The sequence below is a fragment of the Anabas testudineus genome, chromosome 22 (genome assembly GCF_900324465.2).
Source record: "Anabas testudineus chromosome 22, fAnaTes1.2, whole genome shotgun sequence".
NCBI classification, from domain to species: domain Eukaryota; kingdom Metazoa; phylum Chordata; class Actinopteri; order Anabantiformes; family Anabantidae; genus Anabas; species Anabas testudineus.
Window position 1 is genome coordinate 19,992,456 of NC_046630.1, and position 26,305 is coordinate 20,018,760.

The 26,305-nt window shown below is 40.5% G+C and overlaps 2 protein-coding genes across 5 annotated transcripts; both read left to right on the plus strand.

Annotated features, from left to right (window-relative positions):
* The first annotated feature begins 3,380 nt into the window (after positions 1 to 3,380).
* Positions 3,381 to 17,626, plus strand: il6st (interleukin 6 signal transducer). 4 transcript variants are annotated; one of them, XM_026339506.1, is made up of 16 exons: positions 3,381 to 3,552; positions 3,872 to 3,962; positions 5,588 to 5,884; positions 6,586 to 6,733; positions 7,759 to 7,913; positions 8,096 to 8,250; positions 8,415 to 8,583; positions 8,978 to 9,054; positions 9,358 to 9,616; positions 10,073 to 10,243; positions 10,996 to 11,097; positions 11,436 to 11,582; positions 11,699 to 11,839; positions 13,543 to 13,639; positions 13,938 to 14,019; positions 16,041 to 17,626. In XM_026339506.1, the coding sequence occupies exons 2-16, from the start codon at positions 3,893 to 3,895 to the stop codon at positions 16,662 to 16,664; spliced, it is 2,694 nt and encodes an 897-aa protein (XP_026195291.1). In that variant the 5' UTR covers positions 3,381 to 3,552; positions 3,872 to 3,892; the 3' UTR covers positions 16,665 to 17,626. The 4 variants fall into 4 exon arrangements, with proteins under 4 accessions (XP_026195291.1, XP_026195292.1, XP_026195293.1 ...); XM_026339507.1 differs by having other exon boundaries at positions 3,872 to 3,959; XM_026339508.1 differs by lacking the exon at positions 5,588 to 5,884 and having other exon boundaries at positions 3,382 to 3,552.
* Positions 17,627 to 18,304: 678 nt separating this feature from the next.
* Positions 18,305 to 23,861, plus strand: purg (purine-rich element binding protein G). Its single transcript, XM_026340540.1, has one exon. It carries the CDS (start codon positions 18,795 to 18,797, stop codon positions 19,845 to 19,847), a length of 1,053 nt encoding a protein of 350 aa, XP_026196325.1. The 5' UTR covers positions 18,305 to 18,794; the 3' UTR covers positions 19,848 to 23,861.
* Positions 23,862 to 26,305: the final 2,444 nt, after the last annotated feature.

Consider the following 26,305-nt stretch of genomic DNA (forward strand, 5'->3'; position numbering starts at 1 on the left):
TTTATGACAGGATTCACCATTTCTCTGTGTTGGCTTATTTTGGAAAGTCTGTGCGGGTAAAGATTAAACAGAACTGTAGGGATTCTCGCATGCTCTGAATACAAGGGGTGGAGACATACTGGAAAACAATGGTAAAGGACATGCTTAGCTGATGCAGCGACATCTGGGAATTCAGATTCGTCAAATGGGTTAAATATAATGAGAGGTTGTGTAGTAGGTATGACTCCGTGCTGAGAAATGTTGCAACACACTAAAGACGAGCAGAGCATACATTCCTAGCACCTCACTGCCAAGGTGCACGGACGAAGGAAAACAAACTGAAAAGAACAGCGATACAGCGAAAGTTGCAGATTAGTGAACAACTTTATTGTTAGACACATCACATTCACGTTTGTGAATTAGTGGTAAATTGGTGTAAGTATTTTCACATCTTACCTTTTGAGGCTTCTACAATTCGGACTGACTGGTGGAGAGTCCCAAGTTTACGACTCCAAACGTGCCTGCAAGCAGGGATGCAAGCAGGTCAAATAACGAAGGGTACCTTTACATTTTGAGAAATTGGTTCAACAACAGATCCTGAGGAAAATGGAAGGCCTGTAAGATCCACTTTAGTTTGACGATCAACTGGTGGTAGACATGTTGAGGATGCTACACTGACTCTCCTACACCTGCTGCTCCAGCACAGTGAGGGCCCCAAAACTCGTGCCAGGATTCGGTTTCTAGCCCTCCTGTTATGTTCATTTCAGCCACAGTCATAGTGTTTCAAGTCACTTTTGACTGGGATCATTTTATGATATTATTAATCCACAATAATACAAACTGTATATTACCACCTAATGTTGTATTGAATCTTTTTTTATCAACTCCAGCTCTTCTGTTTTCAACTTGTATTAGCTGTGTATGTCCTGCAGGCTTCATTTACTGAGCTCATCCCAAACATTATATACATATTATTTTGACCATAACAAACACTAAGATGAAACCTATTGTACTATTTATTACACTATACTTCATTGAAATGTTACTAAAGTCACTTTTTTTTTGACACTGTGGCACAGAATAACACCTTTTGTGTTCCTGGTCAAAACTGACCGGTACCATCTGTTTATCTGTAGCACACTCTAATATTTTGTTGGACCGTCTTTAGCTTTGATTACAGCGCGCATTCACCCCGGCATTGCTTCAGTAAGCTTCTGCAATGTCACAACATTTATTCCAGAGTTGCATTATTTTGTCAAAATCTTGTATTGGTGATGGGAGAGTCAGGCCGCTGCACAAAGTCTTCCCTAGCACATCCCAAATATTCTCAATGGGGTTAAGGTCTGGACTCTGTGGTGGACAATCCATGTTTGAAAATGATGTGTCATGCTCCCCGAATCACTTTTTCACAATTTGAGCCTGATGAATCCTGGTATTGTCATCTTGAAATATGCCCATACCATTAGGGAAGAAAAAAATCTATTGATGTAATAACCTGGTCATTCAGTATATTCAGGTAGTCAGCTGACCTCATTCTTTGGACACATAACATTGCTGAACCTAGACCTGACCAACTGAAGCAACCCCAGATCATAGCACTGCCCCCACAGGCTTGTACAGTAAACACTAGACATGATGGGTGCATCACTTCATCACTCTGGAACAGGGTAAATCTGGACTCATCAGACCACATGAACTTCTTCCACTGGACAGTTCATAACCCAGTTTTAGTAGTTTCATCAATCTCCTTAGATGTTTTCTTTGCTTGATTCATGCCAAGTAAGTCTTCTGAAACAGATTCACATTTTTTCCACAACCACAGGATGTGGCTCTTACCTATTTGCTTAGTTAAATCCAGGTGGTGACTTTTTTTTTTTGTAAATTACAAAAGTGATTCTTCAACCACACACTGTACTACATTTACAATTTTCTCATGTGGCTCTGAAAAGACAGTGCTATAGTGTCATGATGTGTCATCATGTGCTGCTCTTTACACCGTACTTAGATGGTTTGTTGGCATTTACTGCTTGAATGTGCGCTGTCCCCTAAAACTGACGGGACACCCATCAACAGTGATGTCAAGACTTGGTTTGTAAAGGGCAAACGTCCCTGAAGGTTGCCAGCTTGTTGTGTTCACTGTGGGCTGCACTTGTGTGATGGTCATCAAAGCGAATCGCACATGACAGGATACGAAAGGTCTGCAAAGAAATTGTTGTGCGAGAAAATGTCCAACCAGTGTTGGCATCCCATAAGCTGGATGCAAAATCATTATCTGTATGTGCAATGTGCTGTCACATATATCTACTTGCTGAGAGGTAATGCACTAATATTCCTGAAAACAAACTTTCCTAAATATCAGATTAGTGTCTGTGAGATGCTGTGAGTAAAAGTTATATGTTGGATCAAAAAGTAAACTACAGTCACATGTGATCAAACTTAGCAGCAGATGTTCCTGTCGGCTTTCTGGTGACCAACTAGACTGTGGGAGAAGCTGTGGGTAATTTGCTGGCTGAGCAGTTACTATAGTATGTCAAAAATGTTAAAAGGAGAACTGCTTTTAATGGGAGTTGAGTTGTTAGTCACCGGCTGCTGCTCCCCCCTCATTTTTTGTAGTGGACTTATGTAGTTTGTGATCAAATGACCGCATATCAGTTACAACCACATTATACTACTGGATTACACAAGCTGTCTACTGCAAACATGGCATGCATGAGACCTTGCAGACCTACATCCTGTTTTAAATGTATTTACAGACGATTGCGAAGAGTTTCCATTGTGGTTGGTGTCTGGTCACAGCTGTTGCCAGCACAGAAGCATAACTAAAAAAAATGTGCTCAGTAGAGTGCAGAGCTCTGACTATGATGTGCATTTGTGTTCAGTCAACCTTTTCTGGGGATGGATGAAGCAGGGCAGCACGATGAACTCAAGACAGGTTAAGTCCCCTTTTCTCAAACCACTTGTCTTCGCTATGGAATATATGCACATCATTGTGCTCAGTTACTAAATTACAATTACAATGAATCAACCGCCGACTGTTTGGCCTTCAGACAAGGAGACATGTCTCGTCTTGATTTGGGAAGTCATGACTGTGAGGGCCACAGGATAAGAAGATTCTGAGAAGGCGAGGGGCGGTGACATACTGGAAAAACTGCAAGAGCGGAGGACGCGCAGAGGCGACACAGTCCCATTGAGGAACCCCCATTCGTCGAACCTTCTTAATAGACAGTTGCTTTAACCATTCAGAGACCAGTATGTGTTCGCTGCATATTTTCGCCGATCCCTATAGTTTCAGTTGACAGGCACACGCCCTGAAGAAAGGTTACTTTGTCCCATCCGCATGCTGTGAGATCGTGCAAGTTTCTCGCCGCGTCGCGAGATGTTGCGACACACGTTCTCTTGACTTGACGGGAAATGGGTGGTCCTCCATTGGACTCGCTGGCACCGACGGGACGATAGCGCGACCCGTACGGCAAACATTCGTCGCGTTTCGACGGTTGCTGGATTTAAGGTTTTGAACAAAGATGATATTAGTCTAGAAAAACCCGTATAGAAACAACAGTTGACGCCAGTTAGGTAAGTAATATCCTATTTGTTATAACTGCGGAAACAATATGGCGTTTCATGGGTGGCAATGTGAGCTAGCGCTAGCGACATTTGTAATTCGCAGTGTTTAAGTCAAGTGCATTTTTGCCAAAAACGTACCACAAACTGTCACAAAGTACGTTAACTGAGTTTGTCGTGCATACTTATCCACCTTGAAGTATCTTAGAAAAATGAATGCTGAGCTCATGTCGACATGGCGTCATGGTAACTTGTGTTTCTAAGACGTAAATAAAGCTAATGGCTAGTTTAAAGCTTTTTCTGTCTGATGTAATGTTTTTTCTGTTCTTAGCTTGACGACGTCATCATCACCATGGTATGTGCTGGGGTGCTCCAGATGGTGGTGTTAGCTTTCCTTGCCTCTGCCCTACGTGCTAAAGGTGGTCAGTATAAGTTAATTCAGCTGTCTGAATGTTTGTTGTCCTGTGTGTCGTTTGTGTGGACCACTGCATCAGTAACTATTTCACAGACAGTGCTTTTTACATGTTCGTGAGTAACCTTGTTACTCGGAGAAACCAGGTTTCTTGGGTAATCGGGGATCGAGTTCATATGAACTTAAGAAACCTAGTTATTGGAAATCCGAGTATACATGCAGCAGACGAGTAATCTAATGTATCCACTACCTTGGACTTATATTGGAAGCAAGGTTCACAGATTGTAACTTCGTAGGGGTAAATGAGACTGCTTCCTGACTTTTTTGACTTGTGCTGAGGGAGGTGACAGTAAGTGTTGTGAGAGAGACGTGCAAACAGACACAGAGCTTCTTTTTCACTGTGTGCACTGCCTGAATTAAAGAAATGCACGGTGGAAAAGGACTTCATAGACTCCTAAAGGGCACATGTTGCTGTTGTTGGTTTTTTTTGTTGGACTTGACTCAAAAAATGAGGCAGCATTGTGTGTGTAGTGATCATACCTTTTCCACTTACTGTGTCAGGACAGTTATGTTATGTTTTGTTTACATTTGTTTTCTGGCTTGCTTTCTCACCTTTCTTGGTACATTACTGTCACAAGCTGTTTATCTGCGCAATAACTTGAAGCTTCTTGAAGTTGTTGCACCTCTCATCTGAAAGACATTTAACAAGGTTTTAACAACTCCAGGCGTCCAAGCAGACATGCCGTTAAGTTCATTTGCCATCAAATTTGGAAATACAATGACCTGAACTACTGACTTTCACTGTTCATTTTATGCATATGATTTCTATCTGATTAAATTCACAACATAACCAAAATAACCAATTTGTCTACTGTGATTGAAAGATTATCACTAAGACTTTTTTATCTGATATTGTGTAAATGGAGAAAAACAGTCAGAAAATGGTTATGCCATAGGTGCCTTCGTTCAGGTACAGGTGTGTGTACAGCCTTGCTCTGCTCACTAAGGCTGTCTTTACAGTCATTTAGCAGACGCTTTTTTTAGCAGATGCTTTTTTTTTTTTAGCAGACGCTTTTTTTTTGCAGACGCTTTTTACGCTGTCTTAAGAGCCAGTAGTGCTTTCCTGTATTTTGTTTGTATTATCTTTATTTGCAGTGCATTTATACTGCTCATTTGTTGCCAAATTTGTAATGTTGTTACATGTTTTGATTAAGCCAATACATTTACCTAAATGTCCATGTGTTATCCAAGTGTGTTGAGGTGTTACCTGTGTTTTATGTGTTGTGCACACTGTCGGTTGCTGGTGACTTCTTTATTTTAACCTAGTAAAAGAAGTAGTAAAAGTTAAAACATTAAAGTATCAGCTTTGTGTCTTTGTTACTGTCACTTTCTGAATTAAGCATTTGCTCCAAAAGTGTGGGACAGTCACAACCTCTCAAACTTGGCAGCAGATGTTGTGTTCACCGCTTAGACTTTGAGAGGAACTGCAGGGTAATTGCTGGCTCAGCAGTCACCATATGTTAAAAATGTTGTTGCTGTTGTAAGCACACTACTGAAAAATGAGAACTACTTTAGTTAAGTATGCTTGTGAACATTAAGTTAGAGCTTTGTTTGTTTTGTTTTGTTGGTCTTTAGAGAATCATTTGGTGATAGCTCCACAGTCTCCAGTGCTTGAGATTGGGACTACCTTCACAGCTACATGTATGATCATCAACACAGATGAAGTTACAGCAGATGACCTCTACTGGACTATTTCTAAGACTACCGTGCCCAAAGAACAGTACACCAAGATCAACAAATCAGCTGTTAATGTCACTATCCTCATCACAGATGAAACAGTTCAGTGGTTGTTTTGCATGTGCGAGAATAAGTCACCCTCTGTTACCCTGAACGGAGGCCAATTTATTCATGGGATCTTTCTTACGAAAGGCTGTAAGTTTTTGTTGATTTTGTGTTTTCTACAACAATCTTTTTTTTTTGTTGTGTGACTAGAAGTTAAACTGCAATTGAAAGGCTACTGCTGCAATGTCCCTCGCTGTCTTAAATATAGCTTCTAACTTATAGTAGTAGTTTAAAGGTAGTGAACCCTTAAGAATTTTCCTTATTTCGTAATAATTATGATGTGAAATCTGATTAGATTTAAACTAGATAAAGGGAGCCCAATTAAACAAATGAGACAAAAAATTAATCATTTATTGTGGAAAGTGATCCAGTCTTAAATATTTGTGTGGCCATAGTATGTGAACTTCTGGGATTATTAATCACTGAACTGACAAGCTCCCAAACTTTCAAACATCTTTTTAGATTTGTTCTCTAACCACCTGTAGTTAGTGTTCGCAGGTTTTGTCTTGTATATGACCACATTTAAAACCAGACAGTTTTTTTTAGAAGGCAAATGAGATATTACACTCTCTGCTCTAAACATGACATGCACGATAGATTTCAGACCTACATCTATTTTTACTTAAGTTCTCAGTGCCACACAATTACTAAATCAACATTTATGAAGCATCTGAGGAAAAGTAAAAATACAAGAAAGAAATGTTTTGTTAAAAATTATTTCACCCACTTGTCTCTAAAATGTTTAATAACTCCATTAATATAACGTTTTGTTTTGTTTGTGCCAATGTCAGATCGTCCAGGGAAGCCTGAGAACCTGTCCTGTATAGCCGTTCAGGAGCAAAAACAAATTTCTCGAGCCGTCAGGTGTGAGTGGAAATCAGTAGGACGTCAAACCTCAGAAGTCCCTACAACATACACTGTGTTTGCTAATGTTGGCTCGTGAGTACATCCCCAGATGTTTTTACATAATAGCCAGTTTTATTTGGACATTACATTCACAATACATTTGTTTATTTGGTGTATTATAGTGTGTTGGAATCAAACCAAGCTGGCTGTTGAAGACAAAATATTAAAGTAGAGGATAAGGGACAGATAGATTAGGACATAGTTCAGACTTTCTTCTCATAATTCAGTGAAAATTCTCTAAAATCAGAACTATACACTGAAGACATTTGAGTTTAAGATCAAAAGATGCCAGAGATGACAGCACTTTTTTCTAGTAGACAATCTAAATTTTAGGTGAGCAAAGGTATTGGAACATGTTATTGACAGGCGTTTTACCATTTGTTTTAGCCTTGAGTTTCACCTCTAAAGACTGCATTTATTGATTTATATATTTTTTTAAAAATGCATTGTGAGAGATGTAAAGAAGAAACAAAGAAAGGTTTTGAGCAGATGAGACAGAGATTAACCTCTAACAAAGTGAAGAGCCAAATTGTGGAGGAGGAAAGCATCTGTTGATGATAGACAATAAAGTCTCCTCTGTGAAGCACAGTAGAAGTAATATCATGGCTGCTTCTGGAACAAGCTCTCGTCATTATTGATGATGGAAGTCATACTGGTAGCAGCAGGGTGAATTCAGATATCCACAGAAACTTTTGGTCTGCAAATGTAAGGAAATACATCCAAAATTTAGATAATCTGTTAAAAAAAGATGCCATCTTATTTGTTTAATACACGATGTATGTAGCATCATATTTAAGCTGAAATTCTAAACTTTTGTCTCAGATCCATCTTTTAATTATAAACCCAAATGTCTTTTCTGTACAGCAGGGATGAATAAAGCCATGCCATCATATTACTTTCCAACATGACTGTAGGTCTGTGAGCATATAATGAAAGGAAAGGGTCAGGAAGTAATTATCCGGAAATGCGAATATTAAATTATTTAAATTGGAAAAGTGGTGATGTAGACCTCATGTTTAAGTTTTTAAAAATGTTCTATTTAAATCTTGTGTTTACAGAACTGAAACATTTAATGCAACTACTCAAGACAACCATACAGTAGTGCCTTTAAATCTTTTTCCTCATCATATGACAATGGAGTTCTGGGTGGAGGCACACAACAAACTGGGAACAATAGAGTCTGATCATCTGAAGAATGATGCTAACTGCTTTAGTAAGTTGAATGTTATACTACACAAGTAATTTTTATGTTTACTTATTCTGATCTAGTCTAGTCTGGTCTAAAACATCAATCGTTTAAGTCTCAGTGTCACTCTACTAAAATATGACTAGTACTGGTGATTGATAATCACCCTCTCACATCTTCCTGACTGTTTGCTGTATTTGTCTTTGCAGTTAAGACAAAACCTCCATCAGATGTCGAAGTCCTGGCAGAGAAGGATTTTCCCACCTCCCTTCTCATAAGATGGAAACTACCTATTGCTGTGGAATATGCAAAATTAACATATGAAATAAGATTTTGTGCCCATGGATCTCATAACTGGACTTATGTAAGTCTTTTGTGTCTACTGTCAGTATATATGCATTTTCATTGTATGAGTAAAAGTAGGGGTGGAACTTCATGGAATGAAAGTGTCTGACAAGTCTTCTGTTATTGTTAGCAGATAGTAATTATTAGTTGACAGAATTCAGAAAAGATTTGAATGTCTTTTAGGTACCTCGGACAGATATGTCCAACGACATAACATCCTTCAGACTCCAGAACCTTCAGCCGTACACAGTTTATGTGATTCAGATGCGAAGCAGACCTTTGGGACTCACAGAATGGTGTGGTTATTGGAGTGACTGGAGTGTCAATACTACAAAGGGAACACCAGAGGACCGTGAGTATTATTGCTGTCTGTTCTAAAAATTATTTAACCATGATATACAACATGGTACCCAAAGGCAGTTGAAAGACTCCAGATTAATACTAATTCATTAATAGTTACCTTATTAATCTGTTCTACCTGGTAGATGTGATACAAGTATTATCTTATGGAGACCTTTCATGAACTTAGTTGTTAGTATTGTGGGCACCTGCATCAAATAAAGCGGGCGTATTAATTGCTAACATGACAAATAATAAAATTCTACATTTAAAAGACTTGCTGGATCTGTGAATCTGCTCACACTAATTTTGAGTTGAGTTGTAAATGTGGATGTTAGGATGTATTGACTCACATTTTTGTTCTTTTGCCAAAATAAAATATTCAGTTTTTCTGTATCTTGGTCTAGGACCAAAAAGTAAACCAGACTTATGGACAGTCACTGGTGACAGCACTAATGGACGACGTGTGCTGTTTATTTGTAAGGTAAAGTTCCACAACATTCAATTTAACACAGATAAGTATAACAACAATGCAAATATTTTAGTCTGGTAAAACATACCTAAAGTTCATGCATCACGTTTTAAAGGTAGTGCTCAAAAGATGAGATCAGGTGCATTGTATCATTCAGTACACATTTATAATTACACTGCCAGCCTGTTGGAGACAGTGGGCTCCCATAAAAATAACAGTAGCTGCATTTGTCTACAACACTTGCATTATAACATGTTATACTTTGTACTTAAGTGCTCAAAGGAAGCATACAAACATGTGTCTTAACCCCTCCAGGATCCTGTGTTGGCCAATGGGAGGATATTAAAACTTACATACAACCTAACGATTGAAGACCACAAATTCAAGAATCAAAGTTGGGAGAGTCTCCCAGTAAACAGGTCAGAGACGGACAGCTGCTCTAACCAGCGGGAGATCACTGTTATTCGAGAGATTCAGCTCTCTTACAAGCAGTCTGTTAGACTGGATGTCATCGCCAGCAATTCTGTGGGAAAATCTCCTGTGGCATCATTAATCATGCCTCCAAAAGCAAATGGTAGGTATCCATGGTGGCAAGATAAATAGAATTTCAAGTTCAGGAGGAGGCATACAGCAAGTGCAAATGACCTTTCACTTGACAAGTGCCACATGACTGCTGTTATCAAACTCATGTTTAAAACCTCCAACAGTTACTTTATCCCTTGCAGCCTGTGCTACTGTCAGAATGAACGTGTATTACATGCTGTGAGACAGTGTTTTTTTTTTGTTTATGTTGAAACCTGCTACCACAGATTACACGCACAGATGATTGCATCACTTTATAACCATGTAAAAGGTGGCTTATTTGCCTGTGTCTGACAGCTACTTATTTCCAAGCTGTATTTATTTAGCTGTAACCCATCACAGTTGTGTGAGATATCAGTGTTATACAGATGAAAAATGACCTAAAGAAATCTTTAAACTTTAAGCAGCAGTAATGTGTTTTCCTAATCTGTATCTGTGTTTGTTACAGCACATGACCCAGTGAAGGAGCTGAAGGTTTGGTCCCATGGGGATCAGCTGTGGCTGGATTGGAAACCCCCCAGCAGAGCAGATGTGTCAGAGTATGTGGTGGAGTGGGTCAGAGGTGAACAATTAGACTGGCAGAGGGAGAGTGGAAGCACCACAAGCACTGCCATTAAAGGTAATCGCTTAAATAACATTAGCAAGTTCAGCATGCCTTTAAAGGAATATTCCACCCAAAATCTATACATATTCAGAATCGACTTCCAAATGATTGAATAGTGGCTCTAAAAATGGTTGCAGTTTGGTTATGTGGAAAGTAGACTATATGTAGATACACTAAAATATGCTCTTCACACATAAGACACAAGCTTATTGATGATTTACAAGAACAAGGATGAAACTACTTAACTAGCTGCCACAAATTAAGTGTTTGTGATGATAGCTCGTTAAACAACAACAGTGTGGCATTAGCACTGTTGGTATTAACTGTCTGTACATCAAAGAAGAGCTGTCGCATGAAGCCAGTGACGCAAACCGTTATGCTGAAACATTAATACAAGACAATGTGGGAGAGACCAAAAACATTAGATGTGGTCAAATCACCACAAATGCCCTTCAGCAGGTGTTGAAGTCAACATTTATAATTTATATACTTTAGAGTAAATACAGAGGATTAACCACAAGATGTAAACTATTGGTAAGTCTCAAAAACAGGAAGCGCACATTAGAGTGTCCCAGGGGTTGTTATGCATCAGTCATCCACAAACGGCAAGATTCGCGTTTTGATTCCTGGGTTCCATCTGGTATTTGTTAAAGTATCTTTAGACATTAGGAAGAATTTACCCATGGGGTCAATAAAATATTTACCATTAAATTGAAATTTAAAAATAAAAACAAGGCTGCTCTAATCTATTTATTTTTTTGGTCTAGGCAATCTTGAGAAATTTGTTTGCTACAATGTATCCGTGTATCCAATATACTCTCGACGGATTGGGAAGCCAGCAAGTGTAGAAGCCTTTCTGGAGCAAGGAGGTAAGCTAATATACTCTTTGTATGCAGCATTGTAGTAGTAGTAGTGTATGTAGTAAACTTCTCCATTTTCAGCTCCCCTTTTCCATGTTTGTATTCCTGTTGTATTGATGTTAAAAATGTCGGTAACACTGAAAAACAATTGAGCCATATGTTAAAGACAAAAATATTGTTATAACTTCCAAATATTTGTCATAGAATATATATTTGGCACAGTAAAAGCTAAAGTTCCAAAATTACATTAAGTTTGTTTTTTGAGGTTTTATAAATTATGCAGTAATTACAGATTAAAATTATGTAAGGTATGATTAGCATGGATGATGTTGCTGTTGTGGTTACAGCTCCACTGGAAGGCCCCAATGTTAAGCTGGTGGGTAAACCAGGACGTAACAATGCTAAGCTGACGTGGACAGTGATTCCTCTGGACCGCAGACGAGGCTTCATCACAAACTACACAATATTTTACACAAGTGGGACTGAAACACATAGTATGTACCTGTCACATTGAGTACATAATGGGCTTGAGATTCTTTATTTACAGCTTCCTATTTTGTTTCAGTAACCGCCAGTCTTAGTTGCCTGATTCTATTTTGCTTATTTGCAGACATAACGGTGCCAGGTAACATTACATCATACACTCTGACGTCACTGTCAAGCAACACCAAGTATGATGTTTGCATCAAGGCTTCAACTGTCCGAGGCTCAGCAAATGGCTTTAATCACTCATTCACCACCCTGAAATATGGTAATTTAATACATGAAAATCATGAAAGAATGATTAAAAACACCCACAAAAGGCCACAGCCATCTAGCATACTGATACTGCTCAATGGTTATTTTGACAAAAAGGACTACTGATAGGAAAGTGAGTGATGTCACCGTCAGAAGATAACAGGCTTTAGTTAAAAGACAATAAAAGATATCTAGCGCAGAATAACTTATGCGATAGACCACATGTTCTATATAACGTAGATCAAACTCATTACATTATGTTTTGACAGACAACATGAAAAGACAATGGTAATGAAAATGGCGCCGCACTGAACCAAGAAAAGAATCAACAGAACCTGACGTTGCTCTACATCAGGTTAGGTTGATACATGCAGCAGAGAGGGTAGGCAGAGCTACGGCAGCTGTGCACACTAGCATGTCAGGATTGGAATTAACAAAAAATAAAAGATGACAGGAAAATGTGAACATTCCACAAAACAGCATTACCTTGGAAGACATTACAAAGAACACACTCAAAAGATGAGTGTCTGTATTTTGGCTATTTAAAGTCAGACCGAGAAGCAGAGTAGTGTGCACTGAGAATGTTTTCCCACATAGGCGGTAATTCCATTAAAAATACTTTATTTTACCATCTGAGACAGTGCCTCGTGTATTGTGTGTGCTTAAGAGTACTTTACAATCTCAGACCTGAGCAAGTGTTTTTGGTCCCCCTAAAACAATCAGTGTGATACCTGCACTGCTTACAACAACAGAACATAGTGTCCACTTTCTGCACCTCCATGTATTACATGCAGTAAGACTTAAATTCACAAAATTCTCATGTCACAGCAGCAGGCAAACTGACATAAAAAAGAAAAAAATTACAGAACCTATCTGAAATAAGTCTAAAATATAGTACAAAAATACAGAGTAGATTAGTAGCACAACAATATGATACAATTAGACAGGTGAGATACGGCAGATAGCAAAGTTTGTCGGAAACAACACTAAATTGACAGATGCTTTTATGTTGAAAAATTAAACATATCAGTCTGAGTTTATTCAAGTTACTTGAGTTTGCTGGAAGCGATGGAGACAGAGAAGTCAGATGGCAGCAGCACCTTGTTGTTCATCAACACTGAATTCCTTCAGCCATGTCCAGTCTGGTTCGCAGTCAGCGCAAATGACTCGTCCCAGCGGCTTTTCTCAGCATTTCTTTACTGCTCCACACTTCACCTCCTCAGCTCCTGGTGGATTTCAGGTCTTCTTTCTGAGACCAGACTCTGCCTATCACCTCAGAAAAGCACACAACATTGACTGAATGAAGACGACAAAAACTCAACAAAACTAACAAAAACAGCACAGAAAGAGAGGAGCTGCTGGAACTGGCTGTCACCCAAAAGGCGCCATTCTAGAATGTAGACATAGATACGAAATGTATCGTTTTTTTTTTTACGACAAAGAAAAAAAGAAGACACACACAGTGACATCACAAAACCTATAGGGTACTTTATTGCAAAAGACATGACTGATGGTCATGGTCAAAAAAGGCTGATGAGGAAACAATTATCTTCATCAATCCTATCCAAGCACATTTTCACTCACACATTTAGGGCAGTTGTCTACTGAAGGATATTAGTCTATTTTATCTCTCTAAATCCCAGCAGCTAATAGCTGAGCTAAACTGACGTTCAGATGACATCCATTGAGGTACTGTCTTCTCTGTGTTTCCCTCAGCTACAGGTGAGATCGAGCTCATTGTCGTAGGAGTGAGCCTCGGATTTCTGTTTGTTGTTGTCATGACCATGCTGCTCTGCGTGTACAAAAAAGACATGTAAGTTACATTGACTCACTTTAACATGTTGCTCTCAGAGCCGGATATGAAGCTAATCATTAATGTGCTGGACATGAGTGAAAGTGTGCATTCACTGCATTGCAAGGTCCCCATTTGTACTCTTATACTAACGCATCAGACACATGAACTACTGCACTGCTCATTTTGGAGGAAAAACTGTAAACCCCTGCTCATTTGCTTTCTGAATGAAAGCAAATAGAATAATGACTGTACAGTAGCTGTATGTATGGATTTGTGGCTGATAAAAGCTATAAAGCTCTGTGTTTGCTTCTTACAGGATTAAGAAGAACTTTTGGCCTCAGATACCAAACCCTGGAGAAAGCACCATTGGAAACTGGTCTCCTGATTATCCTTTGAAAGTAAGAACCTCTGTAGCACTGACACAAGGCTGACAGAATGTAATTCAATACATTGTACATCAACACACTGTAACAGTATTAGCCAGATTTTGTTATACTGTCACTGATGGTTGTAGCCGCACTTTAAATGGTGTTCATTTTGATCAGAGACATTACACAGATTATTTTTATAATATGAATTTTGTACATTTTAAATGATGGAGGGCTGAACATGATGATCTTTATTAAAACAAAGTGCCTTGATTTGCACAGCAGCAAAATAAAATCACAAATTAAATATAATCCAGGGATCTATGATAAAATAATTTATGAAAGGGGAAATAAAAATGAAAAGAAATGTAGTATAAAGACTAAAAATACCAGAACAGGTGCAGTAATAATTGTGTTTTAAGAAACATCCCTAGTGTTTGCTCCAGTATTCAATTATGACTAATTGTGATAGCGGTAAAAAAAAAAACTATAGCTAAATTATAGCTAAATCTCTTTTGAGCAAGGTGAGAAAAATTAAGATCTCATCTTTGACAATGCCAATCACAGTCCCCATTTTTCACGGTTCCATTTAAAAATGCAAATCCTTATTCTTCACAGGGGTCCAGGTTTATGACTCATACCTGTAGTCTAAGCAAACTTTAGTTTGACACAATACTAACACTACCCGGCTGTTTTAATGTTGGGGTGGACTGATATCAGCATGTGCGCTCTGACAGGATTGCAGCTAGCCCCGGACGAAGCAGCTGTATTTGCTGTGTGTATGTCATTTGCCACATTTAGTCTTTTTTTTTTTTTTTACCCATGCTTGGGCCTGCATATTGGATAAGAATAATTTCTTTTTTTTATTTTACACATTACAAACTAAAACACTGACTAAAACTTGACTAACATTAAAACAGAATTTCTCTGTCTCAATTTTGATTTAAACTAAGAGAAAATAGATGAGGAAAATGTAATTGAAATGAATTTTCAGGAGATGACAACTAAAACTAAATTGAGAATTGCTGTCAAAATGAACACTGGTTTGCTCAAGGGGGATTTGTCAGGTTTTTATTCTGTAAGGTCATAACATTACCGTGTTAAGCACCTTGAGATGATTTTGTTGTGGTATCATAAATATAACTGAATTGAGTTGAAGAAGCCACTTTAAAGGTCACTAAGAAGATAACAATTATTGAAAGACCATTCAGCCTGGTTTCCTAAGGCAAGTCTCCCAGGCCTCTGGGGCCCAACAACAAACATTCTGTCCCAGCCCGGTAACTTGAATTTGGTCAATGTCCAATTGTGTTGCAACAGAACCAGCAGGTGGCAGGATTTATCTTGTAATGTGCTGGGAGCCTACCACAAGGATCTCTATTTCATTGGTGTTTAAGGGGGACTTTACTAATTTTCAGCTGGCTTCCTTAGGGTATTATTTCCCTCCCTTCCTTATTAAAATGTCTCTCTGCTTCTAGCTCAAAAACTCCAGATGATATTGGATTTTTCCGATTATGTCTTCTGGACGTGCAATTTGACCAACATTACTACCTCCTTAGTCTGGGCAACCAGATGGCATCATCTGAATTGAAAAAATCCAAGTGAATCTGGAGGAGTTCACTAGATATTTAATATAAATTAATTTAATATAGAGAAGAGGAAGGGAGTAGTCTTATACCCAAAACTACAATAGGAAGCAAGTTGTAAATTGGTGAAGCTTACCTTTAAGCATAAGTAGAAGTTTTGTCATTGGCTTAGGCAATAATAATAATAATAATAATAATAATAATAATAATAATAATAATAATAATAATAATAATAATATCTACAACATTAAATCAGAAAGAAAAGAAAATCTGTCAGCACATATTACATATTTACTAACCCTAAAAAAGGGACGGACAAAAAAACACCTTCTTCGTTACAACTTACACAGGGCTGCTAGATGAGACTATCAGTCCCACCAGAATTCTTTTTATTCTCACAGCAGCAAAACTCCTTACAAAACTCCACTTCTAATTGGACTTTCCTCTTCACATTGTCCCCTTGTACAGGCAGAGACACCAAAGGAGAACTATCTTTCGGGCATCAGTGTGCTTGATGTGGATGTGTGTGATGAAAAGTCTCTGTTTGAGGAGGACAAGGCAAGCCATCCTCTAAGGAAGGACAAGTATCTGTCTGAAGAGCACAGCAGTGGCATCGGTGGCTCCTCCTGCATGTCCTCTCCTCGCCAGAGTGTGTCTGACAACGACGAGGGTGGCGACATGGCTGACACCACAGCCAGCACCGTCCAGTACTCCTCAGTGGTTGCCTCCAGTGGTTACAAGGGCCAGACCCCGAGCTCCCAATCCCAGCAGGCTGTTTTTGCACGGTCTGAGTCCACACAGCCCTTGTTGGACTCTGAGGAGAATCCAGACATGCTGGTGCCGGAGGGCAGTAGACAGTTGGCACGTTTTCCCCGGCAGCCCTGCTTCACACATGCTGCAGAAAACAAAGACCACACCAATCCTGCTGAATTTAAGCAGTTGGAGATGGAACAGCTTGAGGCTCTGGACTTTTGTCCTCTGGAAGAGGACTCTGAGCAGACAATACCTACAGATGAACAGTCGTCCAACTGGCTGCCAACAGCACCAAGCTCTAGCTACATGCCTCAGCTGGGTGGCTACAGGCCGCAGTAAAAACACAGATAGAATCACGTCACCTAAATGGATGCTTCTGTTACTTTTTTAATGACAAACATACATTTCAAGCATCGGAAGAAGTTAAGATGACTGTACTAGCGATTTTTTGAACTCGCATCACTATCACAAGCCACATCTTTATAGTAAATGAATACTCAACACATGTATTTGGAGATATTTTAAAATGCAAAATATCTAAACAGGACAGAGGATCGAGTGTGAACCTCAGCTGTGGAAGTAGCGGATGATACTGCAGGAGGCGTTGCTGTCTGTGCTGCAGTAGCCTTTTGTAGAGGGCTTAAAATTGTTACATGTCTGTTGTCACTTATATTTTCAGCTTAACTATATACACTGCTCATGAATGTAATCAAGTAATGGTTCAAAATGGCATGTACTGCTAATGAAACACCAGTGTATGTTCAATAAAAAAAAGTGAACTTTTACCTGCCTTAAAGGAAGATTGAAATAAGTGGGGGGGGGGCAGGTTGCATATTTTATAGTTTCTAGTTCAGATGGGATCAATACTCAGTGTTCACTACGGACATTACACTGGGACATGCTCCCTCTCACCAGTTTGTGACAGAGCAAGGATTACCTCTTCATTTCTTCTTATCTTCCTGTATCGGAAACACAACATTGAATACTGACAGACGTCGTGTGTTTTAACATTAGCTTTATACTTTACAGTAAATGCATGTCCAACCTGGGATAAATCACTAGGTTTCTCTCTGCCAAATGCTTAATCGCTCGCCATGCTCGGAGACAGACCTGATCCTTGCAGTAAAACTCTTAATGACTTGCTTAAAGTGACTAGAACTGATATATATTTTTTATTTTTTTATAACAGTAGATCTAATAACGCTTTTATCAGCTCACCCTGCAGCACTGCATTGACCTGTAGGGACAAAAATCAGCTTGCCTGCATTTTCATTTAAAAAGCTGACTTAATGTAGTGTTGTCCCCTTATTATCAAAGCACTGTTTTCTGTGGAAACCATTGAAGACGTCCTGCATTTCATGAGTTTCTGTTTGAACGCTGTAAATGACTATCAGTATAAATATGAAATAAATGTTTTAACTAATGTGTTGATGTTGCCTGGCGTTATTGTGCTTCAGACTTGTTTTCTGGTTTTATTACCAAATGATATGGAAATGTTTTTTTGACTTTTGACAAATGATCTAGTAGTTATGATCTTTTTAAAAAGTGTTTCCTTGCAATAATCAGCTTGGGAAGCAGTGGTAAAGAAAAATTGAGATGGTGTGGCATGATGTTTTGGCAGGTTGGTGGGGGGGCTGGGGAATAATAGTCAGTGAATACTGCTTTGTATGTCTGTCACAGTACCACTGGACCATTATTTATTTTTAGTTATTTCACCAGGTAGATGGGAGCTTAAAGTCTAATTTCATTTTAATTAGGAACAAAAGATGTTAAACCAGCTTTTACATGTTGGCCCTTCTATGAAGAGGCACCTCCTCTATGTATATACACGGTAGATGATGATGATCTGTGATAGTGTCATATATATGTCTTTAGATTTTATTATTACATGTTCAGAAATAGCTAGACAAGCTCACTGTGCAGTCATCTACTACCTTCTACACAGAGCTCATTACAGAGGAACTGGATGTCTCGTTTGAAGCGTGGTTTCCTTATAAATCAGTGTTCCCGTTCAGAAAAGCTGCAGCTGATCTCGTCTCCTGTGTGAGCAGCACAGCAGCTACAGTCACTGTGTAAATCGTGTCTCTAACCGAGGTATTCTCAGGACGGGGAGGGGGGGTGGATGGGTTCATCGGGTTCATGTAGTATTGGACGCCTCCTCCCATTTCAGGTTGGCTGCTTCGCTGGCTCCCACGGTAATAGCTGTAAGGCAAATAGGTGATGGAAAAAGGCATGAAAGTTTGCAGTGTTAATGACTGAATAGTCGAGCGTGACCTTTATCTGGGGACACGGAGACTGGTTGAGCTGATCACTCCACAGTAGCTGCCATTTTCGGGTCATTCGAGGCATCGGACTAACGTGTTTGTGGCTCCACTCGTATGAAGCAGCGCGCTGTCTTCGCCTGTGAAGTCGCCCACTGGGATGGGGGAATCGCATTGTCCTGTACTGTCTAGTGGAGGAATATAAATCATGATGGCTGATGGATGTTGCAGAGGGATGGAAAGAGGCAGGGGTAAGATTGCATCAGATTCTCTACCGAGACCCACATATACCCAGCAATATGTCCAGAGCGGATCGCAGCAGCAGCAGCAGCAGCAGCAGCAGCAGCAGGGCAATGACATCCAGGAGCTGGCCTCCAAACGCGTCGACATCCAGAAGAAGCGCTTCTACCTGGATGTGAAGCAGAGCGTGCGCGGACGCTTCCTCAAGATAGCCGAGGTGTGGATCGGGAGAGGCCGGCACGACAACATCAGGAAGAGCAAGCTGACGCTGTCCATGTCCATGGCCCCGGCTCTCCGCTACAGCCTGGGAGACTTTATAGATTACTACGCCCGGATCGGGCTGCGGGGGGGCCTCGCGCCTCCGCAGCTCGACGAGCAGAGCAGCAACGGCCAGGGCCGCGCGCACGACTCCCGCAGGAGGGCGCAGGAGCAGCACGCGGCGCTGTCGCCCACCGGCTCCGCGGTGTCCGACGACCATGCCCACCGCGTGCTCAAGAGCGAATTCATCGAGAGGGACAACAGGAAGTACTTCCTGGACCTCAAGGAGAACCAGCGAGGCCGGTTCCTCCGCATACGGCAGACTGTCAGCAAAGGACACGGCACCATGGGCTACTACGGCCAGGGCATCGAGCAGACCATCGTGCTGCCCGCTCAGGGGCTCATCGAGTTCCGCGACGCGCTGTCGCAGCTCATCGAGGACTACGGAGACGAAGACAGCGACGAGCGGGGCCGCTCCGGAGCCCGGAACCACGACGACAACCCCGAGCTTCCAGAGGCTGCGTCTTTCCGAGTGGACAACAAGAGGTTTTACTTTGACGTCGGCTCTAACCGGTATGGTATCTTTTTAAAAATTAGCGAAGTGCGGCAGCCGTACAGGAACACCATCACGGTGCCTCTGAAAGCCTGGGCCCGCTTCGGAGAGAACTTCATCAGGTACGAGGAGGAGATGCGACGAATCTTCTCGTGTCACAAAGAGAAGAGGACAGACGCTCGGCAGGACAGCGAGGAGCAGGAGGACTGACCTTGGCAGTAGGACGTCTGTGCTTTCTGCATGAGTTAGTGAAGAAAAATGTCCCTAGATACTGTCCATGCTGTACTGTACGTGTCCCTACAATGCTACACTAGATGCTGTGGTCCATCTGCCAAGGGCTGGTCAACTACATGTATCCTGCCAAGAAGTCATTCATCCATTCACTCATTCATCCATTCATTCATTCATCCACTCATTCATTCATTCACTGATGTGCTTTCATTTCTCACTGCTAGTTCTGCACTTCAGCCATTTATCCAGGGCCACAACAAGAATATTTGGGCACCGGGGCAGATTTGTGCAATCCCCCCACCACTCTTCTTTCCATGTGAGAGTACAGCGTGAATCAGTCTAAGTGACACACTGATCCTGGTAAAAAGAGGGAGGTGTGAGGTAGGAAACGCTGACATTTTGCCCTGAAAGCATCTCGGTTGACAGTTTTGCAATAAAGGCGTTAACCCCGAGTCATCTCTGAAAATAAAATATAAACAGATATAGTTCCAGTTAACTTACTATGTACTCAGCATATTTGAGTTTTTGTCAAAAGTGCAAATAGATCAAATCTGTATCAAATTTTAGTAATAACATTATATTACATTTTATTGCAAGTTTCAACAGATTAAAGTCCTCATGTGTGCAAGTCCCCCCCCCCCCGCTGGGCACTGGAGCTGCAAACAGAAGCTCACTGCACGTGGCAATGCACACTAGCCGCATGGACTGACCCCTGCAGCACGCACCAGACGGACTGCAGAGTCCAGGTACGGTAACAGGGATGTGATGAGACTGCTGCTCAGCTGATGGACAGCCACGTGTGTGCCAGTAAAGGCGCAGCATAGATGTGTAGAGAAGCCGGGCTTGAGCGACATGCATCATCTCCTGCTCGTGTGCGTTGCCCCTGCAGTGAGCTCATGTTAATTATAGCCTACTAAACTATCACAGCAGCTACAGTGTCAACTCCAGTTGCCACATTTGGCACACGTACATGTTAGAAGTTGTTGTGTAGAGGTTATGCTTTCACATCCACAATAATACTGTGGCAATAATGAATAAAAGCGTTCTCATTTGTTACGATGACACGTTTTTCCTGCAGCCTGCAGCGTGTAAAGTCTAGCAGTGTGCTTGCTGCCTTGCTGCTTACCTCACCAGCATAAAAGCTGAGGGGAGAAAAGATGTAGAGTCCAGCCTGAGAGATGGGCTTTTTTTTTTGTTGAACCTTCAGATTTGACTTACTATTAGCCCAGCATGTCCTGTTGTTCAGCCACAGTGCTGTTGTCAGTGTGAAAGCACCAAATGGTTTACAGTGGTTGAAGTTTTTAGAGATGAATCCACAACGTCTAGCCGGGTCCATCCGTGTATTTATCCCCGGCTCCAACACAGGCACGGGAGCGTGTTGGTGTTTCTTTGAGCTGCGTCACTTTCACATGCTAATATTTGAGCAGTTTTTTTTTTTTTTTTTTGCTTTAAAGCCTCAAACACTTGAAAAAGAACTGAATAGTTTACGATATAAAAAATGTCTTTGAGAAGATATGTCTATTCTTCACCGTCCAAAAGATTAAAAAAAAGAAGAGAACACAGACAGGCACTGCTGTCTGGAAGGACAAACATGGAAATAATTATTGTTAAGTGTGTGGCTGTAGTTACATTATTTGTACTATATGATAATTACAGCATATGTTCACTTTATTTGATGAAGGAAAGGTATCGTACACAGCAGCATCCTTCAGTATCTGCACTGCTGCAGAGTCAGACTACGATACGCAGTCATGATAGTAAATAGAGCTGAAGCATAGCTAGATGCTCCAGGTTTTTCCGAATCTGTATTTCTTTCTCTTTCAACCATGCAGGAGACCTGCAGTGCTCAATGGTTTTTTTTGCTTGGGACCATAGGTGGCGCTATTAACAGGCTTGGTAAGGCTTAGCTTCGCCAGAATAGACCTGGAAACATTGTGCAATATGCTAATGCTAATTGTTATGTGTGCAACGGCTCACAGGTTATTTTAGTGAAAGAGAGAGAGGCTGCTGAGAGGTGGAGCATGAGAGACGGAGGCCTACGGCCAGCCCCACGACCATTTTGTGACCTTGAGCTTTGCTTTGCGCGTGCGTGCGTGTGTGTTGGTGTCGAGCACAACACAGGTAGGAGAGGAGCAAACAGATGATTTTACACGTCTTGGTGGTGTTAATGTGGTGGTGCACAGGGATCGAGACGGGCACGCTAACCAGTCTGCAGCTATGCAACCCCATCTGCAGCAAGTTGAGATGGATGCCAGTGTCCTCCTCACATAGAAAGTTATTGATACCCCCCTTTAGTACAGCTCAGACCTGGTGGTAGAAAGGTAGAAACCAGACCTCGGTGCTCATGAGAGCGCTGTGCCGATAAATGAGCGACAGCATAGAAAGGGCCCAAGATCCTGCTCCAGCAGGTTGTTAAATGGTCTTAGTCCAACAGTGCTTGTTCCTGCAGAGCTGTGTATTGTACCTTTCCCTACTGTCTACTGAGGTGGAGGTGATGAAGTGGTCTTAAAGTGTTGTATGTCTTGTTTGTTCTTTTTGGCTGTGAGAACCTAAAAAAATGATGCAGTGCTGCTTGTTGGTCATCAGAGCTACAGTGACAGTTTGCTGCATGTTGAGCTTTATAGACAGTATACTGGAAATGTCCTGTATCAAAGATCTGGGGCCTCATTTAAAACTGTTGCTTAAGAGATGCACACACCACTTCCTACAGAACAGACGGGATTCACAGATGGTGAAGTAGTGAACTAAAGCCAGATTTTCTAATAATTCTGACTTCATTTCATTTCGCTTCATATCAAATAAATAATCATCCTGTGAGTTCACTGTCTAATGCTGGGCTGTATTGTGTTTGTGCTAATAAGACACTGATTATTCCATTAGTAGCTCTCTATTGTAAAAGATACAGTCAGGCACATTTCTGGGGACTGGCTCAACACCTCCCTCAGAGCTTGCAGTAGAGGGTCGGACCACGTGATCCTCACATTCACAGCAGAGATGCTGAGGAAGATAGCAGAGTGTCCTGATTTAATAAAATAATCATTAAATGGCATTTTATATATTTATAGAATTTGATGACAGGGCACTGGTGGATTTCAAGCAAAGTCTGGTGATTTTATGCCAACTAGACTTTTCGTGTGTTTTCATATCTTGTCAGTGCTGCCACACACTGGTGAGCTTTGGTCTCCCTGCTCACAGGCTCTGAGTGTTATCATCTTATAAAATGGCCAGTAGAAGGTTAGTAAGGCCTCACTCCACGTCCTAATTGGCTCAGTAGGCCGATATCATCAGCTCAGTATGCTGTTTAAATGTACCAGACTGGGGACGTGTTCTAGCCAAGTGGTTGCCACATATGTCCGTGGTTTGATTCCTAGCTCGGGGATGTTTGTTGGATGTCATCCCCCTCTGTCTCTGTGCTTGTTTCGTCGGATTCGTTTTTCAAACACTCGTCACTTTGAAAGAAAAAGGTTGTCAGAGTTACAGTGGTGACCATAGAACATACAAGGTTTAGTCCCAAAAACAGCTTGGTTAGGATTAGTGAAAGCTGAAGAATTGGGTTGAAAAAACAACTTTGTGAAAGGAAAATGAACCATTTCCTGTTTACCCATCCACTCCAGCTTCATCCCTGCACAGACTTTGTTGGTCTCTTTTCAACATCCCCAATGCTGTTTTCTAAATGAGGCCCCTGATCAGTACTGACAAACGGCCTGATTCAGACTTTGACTTAAGCGCTGTGCATGTTTTACTGATTGCACACAGCAAACACATACATGAACAATAATTAAATGATTTAAAAACACTGATTTCCTCACATGGGATATAATGTAATGGGCAGTGATAGCTGTACACCACATCATTTAAAAAGCAGTGCTACAGAAACAAAGGCTGGTCTCTAATTAGGGGCTGGTTAAAACACATTGCAGTTCATAAACAAATGCTATTAATGATTAATAAGAATTCCCCTATAATTATGATAATGGTACATTACTGTGCTCTTTTGTTCACTGTTAATGCTTTGTTCACGTTTCACGTACACTGAAAAATAGAAAGAGCCAATCATCAAAGATACACTGCATCCACCCCATCAGGATATTTAGTTCACTTGCTAACTAGCAACTAACTAATAGAAGCAACTCAAACGAAGCACACAACCTTCAGACACGTCTGAGTCGGGCCCTTTGCCTCTTTGTGCTGACTGCTGTCAGCTCGAACTTTAGAGGAGCTAAAATGCAGCGTAGGATTAAATGAAATTGTCAGTGTTAAAACATCTGTAGCAGCAGTAGATGCCAGTTGTGATACCTATAAGTGCATGAAAAGCACAGGACTGGTTGGGTTTGCGTATTGTGTAGGGCCTGTATTATATAGTGGTTGAGTGAGTTGTTTTATTTTCATATGAACTGCAAAGGTTATATAAAGCATTGTAGGAAGTGTAATTTAAAGCACAATTTATTTTAAAAAAAAGAACAGTCAGTTCTTGGCATTGGTTTGAGTCAGTATTGATGGCCAATGAATTTGGCACTAAGATATATCTATGATATGATATGAACATGGTATTTATTCTCCTGAAAATTGAATAGAAGTTGCGGTTTTGAATTCCAAATATCGCTCCAAATAGCACTTTAAATGAAAGCTGCACTTTTGTTCTGCTGCTTTGTAATCACTTGCCATAGAGGGACCATTTCTATCCATGCCTTTGGTGTAAAGTGACAATCATGGATCCCTGCTTATAGAATTGGATGAGCTGCACTTAAACACAACATCCATCATGGTCTGTGTGAGGTTTTAGCTGCTTCTTATTGAGGTCTGCAGTTTTGCTATGTGTGCTGCTGAGACTCAAATCTCAGTTGGTTTCATCTTCTGACCATTACTCTACTATCAACTCTGCTGTTTGGCAACAGCACAAATTAAAGCGGTTTATTAGAAATTCCCTTACAAATGTTCAATGTGTAATCAGCTGATACGCTCAACAGACCATCTGGGGAGATTTGTTTAAATGTCCTGTTGACAGTAAACTGGTGGTAAATGCTGAATGTTTGTGAGCTGTGTTGAACAGCTGAACTTCTTGAAAAGTAATGTGAGGAATCTTTTTGAATTTTACACCATAGATGCACCACAACAGAGAGTTTAACTGAATATTACATTGGTTACATTTGCATAAATGGACATGTTTGTTCAAACTATTTCGAGACACAAAGAACACATGGAACCATACACAGAAAGGTTAAATGTTGTCATTAACATTTACAGTAGAGTATATATACAATATATATGTTTGTTGCCCTTAATGAGAAACACTGGTGCTTTGCTTTTTATCCCATTGTAAGTCATACAATCAGATTGATGTTCTGTAGCTTTGACAGTGTAGCTCAAGCCTCAGTTACACGCAGAAGACAAACAATAAGCTGACAACCATAATATGAAAAATTATTAAGTGCATTTGATCATCTGTGGCATGAGAAAGGTTCTTTTTAGAACAGCAGTCAAACTGTCTCTGATGTCTAAGCGTTTTAGAAAGTGACCTCTGGTACATCATCTGAACAAACCCACTCTTTATCAAATGAAACAGCTTTGGCAAACTGATCCTAGGACAATGGGAAAACCCACCTGTCACAGAACCAACAGACCCACTTCCTGCTTCTTCTGTTATCATTTTATTATTTGCTTACCCACAGTTTTCCTGTAAGTCAGCATTAATGCTGTGCTCACTGTTAGTTTTAACTCCAGATTAAGTGGTTTAGGTTGATTGGTAATTACACTGAATCCGTTGTCCCCATAATTAGGGCAAATTACATAGTTCTTTCTAGGCAATTTCCTCTGTAAATTATTGAGAAGTTATGCTCATGTAAAATAAGGCATTCCCAATCATTTGCATGGAATACTGACATTAATGGAAAACAAATTCTGGTGAAACAGGTGATCTTTACAGTAATGTAAAGAGTGCTCAATTTGAAAATGAACGTTTAATTACCCCTATCCCGTGAAGATAAAGAAGGTGGCTGTACACATCTGAGAGAGAATAACAGCTGCTGTGGTCAGACTGACTTCATGAGATCATGAGAGCATCTGGTTATTTAATTTCATCTCAATTGAACTAATATTCAACTTTGTTTTGTCTAAACATCTGTAATTGTGCCTGCAGTGTGTTCAAATCTATACTGAACCTCCATTGTTTAACCTTTCTGAAACTGTCGACCACATCACAGTCTTAACATGACCTCACGAGGCTACTTCCATGATATGAAGTAGAAATATTCAACTGCAAATTAGATCAACTCAACACTTTTAGCTGCAGTTTAAATCTGTGCAGAACCAGTAAATGGTTAAACCTCATCTTTTGGTTGAACTTCCATTAAGATTACTGCTTTTTTATTTCCAAGGTCAGGAAAGAATGTCAGTTTCTTCTCTGGCCATTTGTACACCGTGTCATTTACCCACACTTT

Bases quoted from the DNA above. Each gene is read 5' to 3' on its own strand.
- purg (XM_026340540.1), top strand. From the start codon at position 18,795: ATGATGGCTGATGGATGTTGCAGAGGGATGGAAAGAGGCAGGGGTAAG.
- il6st (XM_026339506.1), top strand. From the start codon at position 3,893: ATGGTATGTGCTGGGGTGCTCCAGATGGTGGTGTTAGCTTTCCTTGCC. The intron at 8,584-8,977 runs GTGAGTATTATT...ATCTTGGTCTAG, and splicing joins AAAGGGAACACCAGAGGACC to GACCAAAAAGTAAACCAGAC. The intron at 10,244-10,995 runs GTAATCGCTTAA...TTTTTGGTCTAG, and splicing joins CACAAGCACTGCCATTAAAG to GCAATCTTGAGAAATTTGTT.